This window comes from Muntiacus reevesi, chromosome X (genome assembly GCF_963930625.1).
Source record: "Muntiacus reevesi chromosome X, mMunRee1.1, whole genome shotgun sequence".
Taxonomy (NCBI): Eukaryota; Metazoa; Chordata; class Mammalia; order Artiodactyla; family Cervidae; genus Muntiacus; species Muntiacus reevesi.
The window spans coordinates 16,824,210-16,839,129 of NC_089271.1; the positions used below are offsets into that span (position 1 = coordinate 16,824,210).

The 14,920-nt window shown below is 44.9% G+C and overlaps 1 protein-coding gene across 4 annotated transcripts in view; it reads right to left on the bottom strand.

Annotated features, from left to right (window-relative positions):
- Window positions 1-14,920, bottom strand: part of PHKA2 (phosphorylase kinase regulatory subunit alpha 2) — a 97,653-nt gene that overhangs the window by 49,083 nt on the left and 33,650 nt on the right. For all 4 annotated transcript variants that reach the window (XM_065915363.1, XM_065915362.1, XM_065915361.1 and 1 more), the window contains exons 6-11: window positions 12,141-12,223; window positions 9,779-9,859; window positions 8,568-8,666; window positions 6,648-6,794; window positions 4,936-4,989; window positions 4,213-4,335 (exon numbers count right to left, since the gene is read on the bottom strand). In XM_065915363.1, coding sequence (XP_065771435.1) covers window positions 4,213-4,335; window positions 4,936-4,989; window positions 6,648-6,794; window positions 8,568-8,666; window positions 9,779-9,859; window positions 12,141-12,223 — 587 coding nt within the window. The remainder of the gene's footprint in view (window positions 1-4,212; window positions 4,336-4,935; window positions 4,990-6,647; window positions 6,795-8,567; window positions 8,667-9,778; window positions 9,860-12,140; window positions 12,224-14,920) is intronic.

Consider the following 14,920-nt stretch of genomic DNA (forward strand, 5'->3'; position numbering starts at 1 on the left):
AAAAACCCTTAACCAGCCACCTAGCTATTTAACACATTTCATCTTTGGAGAGTTAATCAAATGCTTTTCAGATCTCATGTTCTTTTCTTCTGAAATTTATGGACAGCAAAGCATGATGGAGTGCATCACTTTAAAAATGAGTGGAAGGGACAGCATGCGGGCTAAGAATAATAAATCCTGTGAGACCTACAAAATAAGGTACTAAGCACAGGATTTTCTGTCTCCTTAGCCTTTCGTTTCTGGTAACTGTCAAACTTGTTTGTAATTGAAATTCCAACTCAATCTTTTTGAGATCTGTCAGTCCTGGGGTAAAAAGACAGAAAACATAAGACCTAAGATAATCACTAAAGCGTAAGAATAAAAGTCAACAAAGAGGGAATATTAGTACTTCAAGCTTGAGGCCACTTCTGTAACACTTCAGCATTCAACAGAGGCAGCTCTCAAAAACTAAAATGAATCTTAGATTGTGTATCCTACACCAGAACATGTGACTGAGTAGATTAAAACCCAGCAAGATGTTTGAGCTCCTCAGTCACATAAACTTCATGAGAACAGCTCTTTTCTGCTCACCAAAGTATGCATGGCCGCAAATGCCAAACAGAGTTTTACTTAGCAATGAAAAGAACGAATCTGAGTCAGCTGTAGTGAAGTAGGTGAACCTAGAGCCTCTTATACAGAGTGAAGTCAGAAAGAGAATAAATATTGTATATTAATGCATATACAATGGAATCCAGAAAAATTGTACTGATGTACCAATTTACAGGAGAGAAATGGATATGCAGACATAGAGAATGGACTTGTGGACACAGTAGAGCAAGAAGTGAGTAAGACAAATTGAGAGAGTAGCACTGACATATACACACTATCATGTGTAAAATACATTAGTAGTGGAAAGGGGCTATATAACACAGGAAGCCCAGCCTGGTGCTCTGTGATGACCTAGAGGGGTGGGATGGGAGAGGAGAAAGAGGCTCAAGAGGGAGAGGATATATATATAAATATATATTATGGCTGATTTGCATTGTTGTACAGGAGAAACCAACACAACACTGTAAAGCAATTATCCTCCAATTAAAAAAAAACAAGGTCCTACTGTATAGTACAGGGAACTTTATCAATATCCTGTGATAAACCACAATGGAAAAGAATATGAGAAAGAGTGTATATATATGTGCAACTGAGTCACTTTGCTGTACAGCAGTAATTAACACAAGATTGTAACTTGACTATACTTCAATAAAAAATAAAAGAAATCTGTCTTGAACAAATGAACACTGTATTAATAAATATTCATTTAGCACTTAGTATATACTAGGAATGGGGCATATGCCAGAGAACCAGATGGAGACCAACTCTAGCAGGGTCCTTTGACAGTTAAGTGGGAAATACACTGATAGGTGCTAGGCTGTTATAAGAGCTGTGGGGCATATATAAAAGCTTTTAGGCCTTCTGAAAGAAGAGACACTTAAAACGAATCAAATGAAGGGGGAGGGGAAGCTGAGGGTGGAAAGCATCAGTTCAGTTGCTCTGTCGTGTTCGACTTTGTGACCCCAGGAACCGCAGCACGCCAGGCCTCCGTGTCCATCACCATCTCCCAAAGTTCACTCAAACTCAAGTCCATTGAGTCGGTGATGCCATCCTACCATCTCATCCTCTGTCGTCCCCTTCTCCTCTTGCCTTCAGTCTTTCCCAGTATCAGGGTCTTTTCAAATGAATCAGTTCTTCACTTCAGGTGGCCAAAGTATTGGAGTTTCAGCTTCAGCATCAATCTTTCCAATGAATATTCAGGACAGTTGCTGGGCATTTGAGAAGATGGGAGAGACAACCTAGCCTGCCCAAAGGCCTGAACAAGTTTCCATCTGCTTGGATCACAGAACTCAAGAAAGGAAATAACTAGAAATTGGGCTACAGTGGTGAAAACAAGGACCAGATCTTCTGGGACCCTACAAAACATGTGAAGAGCCTGTACCTCATCAAAAAACAATCAGGAAGCTATTCAAAGCTTTTACAACAAGCAGTAGCATCATCTTTTTCTTAATAAGATCACTCTGGTGATGGTGTGGAGAAATAGCAGGAAGCGAGGCTGTGGGCTGGGACACCTGTTAGGAGGCTGATACATTAAATAAGATATTAGCTAAGAGAGGGCTTCCCAGGTTGGCTCAGTGGTAAAGAATCAGCCTGCCAATGCAGGAGATGCAAGATTGATCCCTGGGTCAGGGGGATCCCCTGGAGGAGGACATAGAAACCCACTTCAGCATTCTTGCCTGGAGAATCCCATGGACAGAGGAACCTGGTGGGCTACAGTTCATGGGCTTGCAAAGAGCTGGATACGACTTAAGCACTGAGCACTACCACACTAGGTAAGAGTTGCCTTAAAAGATGGTAAAACCACAGCTGGTCAGAAAAGAGCAGCAGCAACAACAAAACTCGTCTGTGAAAGACTGGCACCCCCCACCCTGGAGAACCCCACCTCCTAGTTCTCGAGCCTTTATATAGTGTCCCTACCCTTGAATGACTTAAAATAAAAAGCCCTCAGATGTAGATACTGGGTTAAGCTAATCAATAGAGAATTTCCTGTCACCTATTTTTTCCTACACCAAGTTGAAATTTGGTCCTCTCCTCGTGTCCTCAGATTAAAGAGAAAAAACAAAAGACCCTAGAATCTACCCCTGCCAAAGTTCTACATGGTCAGGTAATTATAGAAACCATACTTATTTCTCCCAGCCTGTGGCCCTTCCACATTTAATATCTAAGTGTTTCGGCCAAACAGATAATGATTGAGACACTCCAGTATGGAAAAAGGTAAGACACTTGATTCCTGGTTTATCCTAAATAAAACTGCTAAAAAAGAATAAAAATTTTAACAATGTCTGTCATTCTACATGCCCCCTCAGGCTACATCTTTGTCTGTAGTTTACCAATCTTGAGCCTGTGAATGCCTTGACAGCTGGTCCAAAGGTAGTAACTGTTTGCTCAGATCAAAATGTTAGCCTGAAACCAGGATCAAGAGAATATTTTCAAATGAGTGCTAAGCGGTTTCATTCCTCAAGCCCTAGTTGTGTTTACACCCCTTATGGGCAGGAAGTATCCAGAGGGGTCGTTGCCCTCCTTCTCTCAACTTGGAAAAATGATCAAAACAGGGAGGACTGAAACCAAGGATGATCATTAGTCAAATCTATTTTTACCTTTAACAGGCCTTCACTAATCAAGGTGCTTTTAAGACTCACATGTCCTCCAAGCAGCGCATAGCCTAAACAATGTTTGCTCGAGTTGTTTTCCCAGAACTTGGAGTCAACTATGTCTCATTCCAACTGAGCTGGTTAAGACTGGTTAGGACCACCCACCCTCCAACAGGGCATGGGCGAGTGTCTGGTGACTTTGGGGCATCAGGGGGCTGGAAACTGCACCCTCAGATCATGCTAAGCACCTCCATTTTGGAATGTGCAGAGACCTGTGGCCCAGTTACAGTTGGGCAGAATGAAAATTACCACTCCTTTTTCCAGTCACCTCTCCCCAACTTCAGGCCACCGTGCGGCTTTATTCTTTATCCCATAAATACCCTGAGCCTTAGTCTTCACACAGGCAGACCTGAAACTTGTTCTCCTTGCATGATGGCCTTGTGAATAAACCCTCTCTTTGCTGCAAACCTCGGCATCTCAGCGTTTTGACTTGCTGTGCTCTGGCAAAACAAACCTGGTTTGGCAACACTAGCCCTGAAAAAATCGAATGCAACAGAAGTGACACTTTGCCAGTTTTGGGCCTAAAGCCTTAAGAAAGCTTGGCAGCTTCTGCTTTTGCATTCTGGGAAAAGATGACCACCATGTAAAAAGCTTTACTGTCCAGAGACTGCAATGATGTGAGAAGCCCAAGTAGAGAATGAAGACCCAGGCCAACAGTCCACCTGAGCTCCGGGCCAACAGGCAGTGTCAAGCTGCAACCACGTGAGGGAGACTGGTTCCTGCAGCCCTGCTGATCCCAGTTGACACCAGAAGCAGCAGAGAAGCGCCCTGCTGAGCGCTACCCAAATTACACAGCACTGAGCAAACACAATAGCTGTTTTAATTCACAAAGCTTTAAGAAAGGTTTTTAAGCAGCAACAGGTAACTGACACAGTGCCCCTGAATTTTTGCATAACCCTATGTTCGAATAACCATCAGCACACCATTGCCATGAAAATGCTGATTACCAACACAACGCCCAGTATTTTCTCACCTGAACGGCATCACCACTGAAGACTCCATCTATTATGAAATAAGTCCAGAACACAGGCCATTCACATTCAATGTTTTCGAAGAGCTTGAGTTCAGCAGGGTCATAATGCAATCGGTTTGGGTCCTAGAACCAAACAGGTAAATGTTCTAAAAGGTAGTGTCAGATTACATACATAATACCACTGTGCCTCACTGGGTGTCCCTTGCTTTCTGACTCAGGGCAGCTTTGAGGCTGGTATGATTAGGATTCTGCTAAAATGGGGAGATGATATTTTTGGCAGTTATCCATGGTAAAATTTCAGAAAAGTAAATCAAATATATACAACACTACTTGGTAGTTTGTTAGATTAAGCTTTCTCTATCTCTATAACAAATAAGGAGGAATTTGACTCTCACAGTACTGAGCAGACTGTTTTATTGACATCGTTTTATCAGTCACTATGACAAAGGAACTCAAGGAGGCCACAGGTGGCCTTTTAAAAACCATGTGAGTGAGAGAACTGTTTGTCCATGTCAGCAAGCTGGTTTTAAATCACCAGCTTGCTGTTCTCCTAATGATCTTACTATTCTATTGCCTAACTCCAGCTTGCTGACTCCAAAATTAAGACTGCTCTTTCCAATATCCCAATGTGTAAGTTTTGTAATTAACAGAGGGAGAACGCCACAGTGGCAACTTAGATATCAAACACTTAAGGAATCAGAAGAAATAATCTTTAAATACAACCTCTCTTGGGGTTTTATAACCATCTCGAAGGAAGCGACAGCATCCATAACGCCCCTAAGAAGACAAAAAGCAGCATTTGATGAAGAAGAATTTCTTTATCTCTTTGATTCAAGTCATCCCTTTTAGTTACAACAAAGTGCTCACTGCTATCAGTACAAAAACTCATCTTTAAGTAATAAGCAAACCAAAATAAGGTTTGATCAGTACTTAGAAGGGAATGCCAAAACTTTCCATTAGAGTGGCAGTCAGGGCTGAGAGATTATTTACTCCATGGTTCACAGAATGACCATCCTTTCATTCTGATTTGCTGTACTGTGCAAAGATGCAAAGGGACCCTCGCTGCTTGGAGAAGCCACTCATGGTGATATGAGGACTGATTGGACTACTTCTACTTGAAAGACTGGAAGGCCACAAGGTGACTTCAGACTTCAGTAGTTAGGCTCTGGATGCAAAGAAGCCTGAATTCTGCAAGAAGTGGAGGAGGGAGGCGGTAGGGCTTCCTGTGGCTTAAGGCCATGGCTGCTGGGTTTCCTGCTGCAGGCTTCAGTGTTCCTCTCCAACTTCTCAGGTGCCAAAAAAGGGCAGTGGCAGTGCTATCTGAATCTGCCTCCCTTATCCCTGGATCGTAGTTTTGGGTGTCCATTCTCCAGTTTCTGAAGTGTTTGGGGCTGTTCTAGCACTGGCCATGGAGGCAAGTGCACTCCCAATGGCCAGTCCCATAGTGTTTGGAGCATCCTGGGAGGCCCAGTCTAGAACGTGCTCCCCTTGAAACGCTTCATTCTCTACATGAACTCTCTGCCTACTTCTACAAACTAAACAGGTTCTGTTTTCTCCACTGGCTCCTAACTGAGGCAGTGCCTTCTGGGGATATGGTTGGAAACCCCATTACCCCTTGGTTTCCAGAGGCTAAAAGTATTTTTCACCAAATCTAAGTGGGATCATCAACATGCAGATTTCGGTTTAGGAAACTAACATTTTTTTATCATTACACTGATAACTTCAGTTGGCTAGACTATTGTATAACCTTCTCAGTTTGGTGTAATGTGTTATTATAGTTCCTGCATCTCACCTCAGAGCAGAGATTTTAAGATTTTTTTTTTAATGTGGACCATTTTTAAAGTCTTTACTGAATTTGTTACAATATTGCTTCTGTTTTCTCTTTTGGTTTATTGACTGTGAGGCATGTGGGATTTTAGTTTCCTAACCAGAGAGGAACACTGCACCCCCTGCATTGGAAAGCGAGGTCTTAACCCTGGACCACCAGGGACATCCCTGGGATTTTTAATCTCAGTTTAACTTTGGGATCTTCAAGTCCCCAGAATTATGTGTCAAGTTTGAGGATATTGGGACATATGCATTTTTTTCTGGCAGGGACTGTAGCTTCATGAGATTCTTAAGGGAGTCTGTCTAGGATCTCTAAAGGGTTCAGAAGCTCTGTCTTAGAAGCATAGGAGTGATATGAATTGAGGTTTAAAAGTGCCAGCTGGAACTGAAACTCTGCTGCGCAAGAAAAGAACCAGGGCATTGATGGCTCAGAGACTTAATTTTCTCCCCTCCATTTTCAGCCTTGGGTACCTCCATCTGTCAGTCCCACTCTGATACCGAGAGATCGACCGCAGGGACAGCCCAGGCCTGAGTGAGCTGCTCCATGTCACTCTCTGAAAGGGGCACTTAACACAGGGCAGAAGGGTACCAGTGTGAGCAATGCTTACCTGCAGCTTGGAAATAATTTCATTTTTGGTCACATTAACCAGGTTCACATCTTCCACTGCAAAGGCCGGGAAAGAAATAATGGAAAGAAGCCCAGCATCAATCTCTTTTGACGTCGAGGCTCTTGGCAGCATGGAGAATAGAATAGACTGAACGAAAAACAAACAGGTGTTAAGCCTGGAAGCACTAACAGTTACATACAGCATCTAGTGACTATGACTTGACCCCAAGGGAACATATGAATGAGTTTTTGCCTACCAACATGACCCCTGCTGGGTGACCGCACCTACCAAGCCCATGTGTCCTGTTCCTCACAGGAGAAAAGAGGGTCCTAGTGCTATGCCTAGAGCCCATGCTGAGAACTGTCTCCCTTCCTTCTGTACCTTCTGTTGATACTGCTGGGCCGTTAGGGCATGCAGGGGAGGAACTAAGGACTACCTCATCAGGTTAGCGTGTCCTGACTGCAAAGACAAAGAAGAACACACATACAAGACTAGCACAGAGAAATGCCTGGCTTCTGCGGAGGTGACCAACTGGACTGGGTGACTCAGAAACCACTTAAAGGAGTCAAATCCAGAAGACCACACCAACAGGCAAAACACTTTAGTCCAAACAGAATTAATTTAGTCCTAGAAAGAATGGCTTACTTAGTGGCACTATAATATGGCCTCAATTATAAGGTGGTTGGATTAGGCACTGTAAACTAAAGGAAGGTGAAATTATAAGGAACAGTTTGGGAAGGAAAGGGAGCTAACCCTACAATCTAACATGTACAGACATGGGACTAGATTCCTGCAAGCACAAGCTTATTAACTCTTCCATGTGAAGAAGGAATTCAAGAACTATGTCCAAATCACACATGAGGACTCGGAGACGCAGAGACTCATGCTGACGGGCATGCAGCTAGTCTGCAACAGAGTTAGGATTCTAACGCAGGCCCAGCTAGCTAGAGAGCTCATGCCATCTCCACTGGGGACTACACATCTATTAAGAAGCATACCGGCTTAACTTTATTAAACCACACCCCAAGAAACAGCAGATTTCCCACTAAGGACTATTTTAATGGGGGGGGAATGGAATGACCTAGAAGCAGGCTAAATATGGGGGGAACCCTTCAGCTACAGAACAAAGCTTAATTTTTCTCTAGCCAACTGACCCCCAAGCCCAGTTCTTTAACTAGTCACTCTCCCTAGGCTCTCTCTGCCTGAAACAAACACTACCACTGGAAGCTCTCTGCATACAAGTTTTTATGTCTCTCACTCACACAGCCTTAGCACAGTGCCTGTATACAGTGAGCTCCCAGTAAATAAGAGTTTGCTGATTTGCCAGCAACTGGTGACCTATTGTCTGATAAATGGAGCCACCTAATCTGCCCCAAATCACCCCTTTCTCCAACCTGTGTTTCATGGAGGTTTTACTGATTTGCCTTTTCTCCCATATCATCTCTCCTCCACCATTCATTTTGCCACTACCCTCTAACAAGACTCCACTACCCGTCCAAGTGAACTACTGCTTGTCAGTCATCAAATTTGGGGACCTCATGAAATAAACCTACAGAGAAAACCATCTACATGCTCAAAAAAAAAACCAAAAACGTAAAACTGACTTCACCTCCAACAGAACACAGGTGTCTTGACTGCTGACTCCATACAAACACCACTGCTCTATCTTATGTTTGCACAATCCTTTCTGGCTCACAAAGTACTCTGACCAATTAAGTTGATTAACTCTGATTCTCATGACCACCTTGTGCAGCAGTGGGGGTAAGTCCTATTATGCCCACTTTATGGATGAAGGAACTGAAGCACAAAGAAGCCAAGAGCCACCAAGCTAGGAAGCTGGGAATCTGAACTGGAGCCCCAGTCCTCTATGCCATGAGTCTCCGTCTTTACTCTCTGAATGTGAGAACCTTGAGCCATCACCTGGCAGTGTTCCACCTCATCCGGCAGGACATGGATCACAGACTTGCGACCTCCATGGGCTCCAAAAAGGTCCAGTTCATCAATTGCTTCAAGGGCTGCCTACAAGCACAAGCATGAATTACTGAGTATGGGTAGTACACATACACTCCCATATCTCATACTTCTTTTTCATTAAGCAATCGAGCATATATGTTTTCCCAAAGGTGATGAAATTTGTCTTTAAAATCCAGCTTAAGTATCCTATACTTGTGTTCTATCCTTATTTTCAGAGCTTTCCTGTGTTTTGCCTCATTGCAGGAATAAGATAGAGAAAACAGAAAATCATTTCCCAAAATGGAATTTGTATTCTACCAAAAACCAAATATTAACAACATAGCATCATGCGTGTAAGGGGTGGGGGCTAAATTCACAATTGGTTTTTCTTTCACCTATTTCAGCGGTTAACTTCTAACATTAGCATATTTGGCACTTAAGAAAGTAAACTTTTTTAGTATTAAGTATGTTTTCCATCGGTTGACCTTAACAGAGAATATTGTCGCTTTAAAAATTATAGTTCTGGAGTCTGTACTCTGTAAAATTCTGCTTCAGCCTTGAGGAAGAGGGGATGGAGGAGCCATGCTAAATATCTAAGGCAACAGATGTCAACTGGTGGCCAGCTGGCTGAAATTGCCCCATGGTCATGTTTGGTTTGGCCTGAGGAAGTTTTTACAATAATATTAAATTAGAACACCTTTACAAAGTCTGCAGTATCCTCAACACATGCCACTCCCACCCCATTATTTTTCTATCTGGCTGGCTTCACTTGTTTATAATATGTGCCTGACCTGACCCTGTAGACTTTTAACTTGTGAGCCCTGCCCTACAAAATGTTCATATTCTTCAGCCCTCTTTATGACCCAGGAAACAAGACTGGACATCATATATCCAGTTTTTTAGATAACAGAAAGAGCTTAGAGGCATGGGTGGTGATACTGGATAATAAGGAGGGAATGCACTGATTTTCAGGCATAGGCAGATTTAGGTGTAGGAAACCTCCATTCTTTACCTATAATTTCAGTTGGTTGAGGTACATGTACCACTTGAATTTCATACTTGCTGTTGACTTTTGAAAAATAAGCTAACCAGATGAAATCCAAACCCCTGAGGATAAGAACTAAACCAAAACCATTAAAGAGGCATAGAAGGAAGGACTAACAGGACCAGACTGTCACCTTGGCCATCCCTACGGAGCTTGCATTCAATTCTGGAATACCCTGATTAGTCTTATCTCCACGTTCCCACATTCCATAATCCTGTTGGAGAAAAAGGGGAAAAGAGGTATTAATAGGTGACAAGTACTATGGAAAAATGAGTCCTTTACGTCGTTGCAGGCATCATGAAATGTAACTATCTCTTCTCAAAGGGTACCAAATTCATGCCTTTACACACAAAAGCTGTATTCTTTCTTGATTTCAGTTCATTTGACCTCTGGTTAGAGTTCTGGAAATAAATACTCGAATAGAACAAAAATGCATGCGAATACACTCAGTTTTCTTATATCTAAAAGTTATTCATTTGTAAGAAACTCATGATGTGTAGATAACAAAATATTTTATCTTAAAAGGCTGACGTTTATTCAGCTAATACATCTAAACTTGTATTAAATTGTAAGATGGAATAAAGAAGAAATGGGTTATAACTGGGTGAAATCAACCAAACCATTTAAAATAATTTAATAGATTACCTTTTGAGGAAAAAATGCTCAGCAGTAATGGGTGCAAAGTCAAAACTGAGGCTCAGAACACTAAACTTGCCTGGTATTTTGAAATGAATTAATATGAATTGGCTTAGGACAGCCCATCCACCTAGAGGACTTGATACATACATACTTAACTTTTATAGCTCATGTTTTCACTGAAGAAACCCAGGCACTGGATACCGTTTTGAAATAATGCTGTATACACTATTGAAGGATTACAACCCAAGACGAACAGGACCAATGCCAACATTCTGGCACTTATTATTATTAGAAAAAGATAAACATTTTCAGAATGAGACATTTTAGACTCAGACACACTAGAGTGACTTTAGACTCTTCCCTGCTGTGCAGGCCTCGTGACTGACTCCAGGACCCCTTCCTTCAGTCCTCTGCACAGCGGGGCCTTTCCACGCCAACTCGTCTTCATTCCAACCCTGGAGCCGAGTGCCTGATTCATCCTTAAAAACTGCTTTGATCAGCTTGCTCTCCAGCATGAGACTCTAACCTGACGGCCTGTTTATTCCCTAGTGGATCGTGTTCAAATCCCTCTCTCTGATGGCCTTACCTCTATGATCCAGCCCCACACTTTCTGCCTGTCCACAAGCTGACTTTACTTCCTACTATTCTGGAGCACTCAGCTGTCACCCTAAGAATACACCTTTACTCCACCCCCTCTTTCCCCAACCACCCCTCCCCTTCCCCCACACTCACAGCCATTCCTGATACTCTCGCACCCCTTTCCCTCCTCCTGCTTATCTGAGCCCTACTCATCTACCAACATCCAACTCAAGTTCTACCCTTTCTATAAAGCCTTCCCTAGTTTCTCCAGACCAGGCTTTGTCAACCTCGGCGGTGCTGACATTTGCAGCCTGCTCCTTCTCTGTTGTAGGGGGGCTGTCCTGTGCACTGTAGGGTGTTCAGCAGCATCCCTGGCCTCCACCCACTAGACGCCAATAGTACCCGCTCTCCTGTTGTCAACAGCGAAAATGCCTCCAGACATTGCTTGGTTTCCCTGGCAGAGCCAAAGACTGCTCCTGGTGGAAGATTATTGCTTCAGACCTGGGGTCAACAAGCACTTGACCTGGTACTGAATCTGGTCTGCCACACCTGTGATCCAGAAATAAGGTCTATTTGGGACACAGCTGCACTCACGAGGTCACAGGATGTCTGCAGCTGTTTGTGTGGTATCAGTACAATGGCAGAGTTAAACAGCAGCAAGAGAGACCACGGAGACTGGAAGAGCTGAGAAGATTTACTCTGACCCTTTCCAGAAAAAGTTTGCTGATCCTTGCTTTGACATTGGTGGCTCTTTATTAAAAACAAAAAGCAAACTCTAGCCTTTCATTACTGCTCTTCTGGCCAGCTTTGCAGTTTAGCTGTTCTCTACAAGTGTGTGAGGCTCAGCTCTCGGTAGCAGACAGCAGCCCGGAGGAACTGCATGTGTAGGTATTTCCACCCACACACACCTAGCCCAGGGCACCTGTCTGGGCCCAGCCTCTCTCCCTGTGCACTGCCTGGGGCACTGATGCTCGTGGTGTTGCCCTTCACCCTGATTCAGGGTCCCAGTGCACATGCCACAGGGTATTTGAGGATCTTATTTAAAATAAACCTAATGAATTCAAACAGAGCACATGGCACATTTCAACAACAAAAGCTCCCCAACTGGACTCCTGGACACAGATGTGCACTTTGTGTGCAGAGGTGACATAATCTTATACCTCTAATCTTGCTAACCTTTGGGCCAGCCCCAAGCAGCCTGGCCCTCAAACAGCTGTATGATTTCTATCCTTCCTGACGCTGTAACACTGAAAAATAAACACTGGATTTGAACTTACAGCAACTTTATACGCAGCTTCTATGTAAAACACAAGATTCTGTATGAAGGCCACCTCGTCAAGAGTGAAAATAATACGTAAGCCTACAAAAGAAAAACAAACAGTAAGTTTACAGAGTTATGTTGTAAAGAGAGTTGCCAATTACAAATGACAAATCTTATACTAGAAAATAAATTATATACCCTCTTTTGCATATTTCTTACTAGGGCATCAAAAATTAAGTATGAAGTCAGTCATAACAGTTAATGTCTAATTCAGGAAGGAAAGAGGGGAGGAAGGAGGGAGAGAAGGATAGGGAGGGAAAGACGGAGGAGGGAAGGAAGAAAGGAAGGAGGGAAACAGGATGGGAACGGAGGAGGGAGGTAGTGAATAAGGGAGGGAAGGAGAAAAGGAAAAAAGGAGGAGGGAGGGAAGGAAAGGAGGAGGGAGGGAGGGAAGGAAAGGAGGAGGGAGGGAAGGAAGGAAGGTGGTAAGAAAGGAGGGAAAGGAGGAAAGATAGAAGGAGAAAAGCAAGGAAGGAAGGCGGACAGAAGGGGGAAAAGATACAAGGGAGGAAGGGAAGGAAAGAGAGGGAGGGAGGGAGGGAGGGAAGGAAGGAGGAAAGGAAGGAGTGATGAAAGGAGGGAAAGAAGTTGAGAGGGAAGGACAGAAAGAATGAAAGAAGGAAGTAGGGAAGAAAGGACAGAGGGAAGAATGGAAAGAGGGCAGGAAGAAAGGAGGGGAGAAAGAGAGGGAGGAAAGGAGGGAAGGACAGGAAGGAGGAGGAAGGTGGAAAGGATGGAAGGAGGAAAGGATGGAGAGGAGGAGGGTAAGATGGAAGGAAGGAAGAGGGATAGAAAGGAATAAGAAAGGGAGGGCGGACAGGGAGGAGGGAGGGAAGGAAGAAAGAAAGGAAGGATGGAAGGAGGGAGAGAGGGAAGGAGGGATGGAAGGAGTAAGGGTTAGAGAGAGGGAGGGCAGGAGGGAAGGATGGAAGGTGGGACAGGGAAAGGGAAATAAGGAAGGAGAGAAGGAAAGAGGGAGAAATGAAGGAGAGAGAGGGAAGAAGAGAGGAAGGAGGGGAAGAAAGAGGGATGGAATGAAGGGAGGAGGGGGGAGGGAGGGAAAGAGGGAGGCAACGGGGAAAGAAGGAGGGAAGGAAGGAGGGATACAGGAGGTGAGGAGAGAGGGATGGAAAGGAGGAGGGAATGAAGGAGGCGAGAAGGGAACGAAGGAAGGAAAGGCAAAAGGAGGTAGGGATGGAAGGGGAAGGAGGGGAGGGAGAGAAGGAAGGAAGGAGGGCGGGAAGGGGAGTAAAGAATGAAGGAGGGCGGGAAGGGGGGGTAAAGAAGGAAGGAGGCAGGGAGGGCAGGAAAGAAGGAAGGAAGGAAGGAGGGAAGAAATGAGAGAGGGAAGGAAGGTAGTAGGGAACAAAGGAAAGAAAGGAAGGATGGACAGGAGGAGGATGGGAAGGAAGGAGGGCAGGAAGGAGGGAAGAAAGGAAAGGAGGGAAAGGACAGAAGGAAGGAGTCAGGGGAGAAAGGAGGAAAGGAAGGAGGGAGGGAAGAGGAAAGAGAAGAAGGAAGGAGGAAAGGACAGATGGAAGGAGTCAGTGAAGGAAGGAGGGAGGGACGGAAGAGAGAAACGAGGGAAGGAGGGAGAGAAGTAGGGAAGGACTGAAGGAAGGAGGGTAGAAAGGAAGGAGAGAGGAAAGGAAGGATGGTAGAAGGGTAGGAAGAAGGGAGGGATGGAAGGAAGAAGGAAAGGAAGGGAAGGAAGGAAGGAGGCAGGGAGGGAAGTAAAGAGAGGGAAGGAGGGAGGGAAGGAAGCGAGAGGGAGGACAGGATGGAAGATGAGAAGGAGAAAGGGAAAGAAGGAAGGAGACAAAGAGGGAGAAAAGGAAGGAAGGATGGAGGGAACAGGGAATGAAGGAAGGGAGAGATGGAAGGAGGAAAGGAGGGAGGGAAGAAAAGAACAAGGGAAGGGCAGAGGCAATGAGGGAGGGAAGGAGGGAGGTAGAGAACAAGGGGCAGAGGAGGGAAGGAGAGAGGGACGGAAGGAAGGAGGGGAGGAGGCGGCAAAGGAAGGAGGAATGAGAGGAGGGAGGGGTAGAAGGGGAATGATGGGATGGAAGGAGGGTGGGAAGGAAGGTAGGAAGGAGGGAAGAAAGGAAGGGTGGAAGGAGGGAAGCAGGGAGGTAGCGAAGAAGGAAGGAAGGAATCAGTGGAGGAAGGAGAGGAGGAGGGAGGGACGAAAGGATGGAAGGGGAAGAAGGGAGGGAAGGAAGAAACAAGAGAAGGAAAGGAGGAGGGATGAATGGAAGGAACGTCGGAGGGATGGGAGGAAGGATGGAAGGAAACGGGGCGAGAAAAGGAAGGAAAGGAGGAGGGGATGATTTACGGAGGGAGGGAAGAAAGGAGGGAGGGAGGGAATGAGAGAGAGAAGGTAAGAGGGAAGGAAGGAGGAAGAGAAGGAAGGAAGGAGGGGGAAAGGAAGGATGAAAGGTAGGAAGGGGAAAGGGGAGGAGAAGGAAAGGGGAAGAGATGGAAGGAAGGAAGGAAAGAAGGTGAGAAGTAAGGAGGAAGGATAGAGGGGGGAAAGAGGGAGGGATGGAAGGAAGAAAGGAGGGAAGGAAGAAGGAAGAGAAGAAGTGGAGGAAGGAGTGAACAAAGGATGGATGGAAGGAGGGAGGGATGGAAGAAAAGAGGGAAGGAAGGAGGGAGGGAAAGAGGGAACGAGGGAGGGAGGGAAGGAACAAAGGAGAGGAGGGATGGAAGGAAAAGGAGGGAAGGACAGGATGA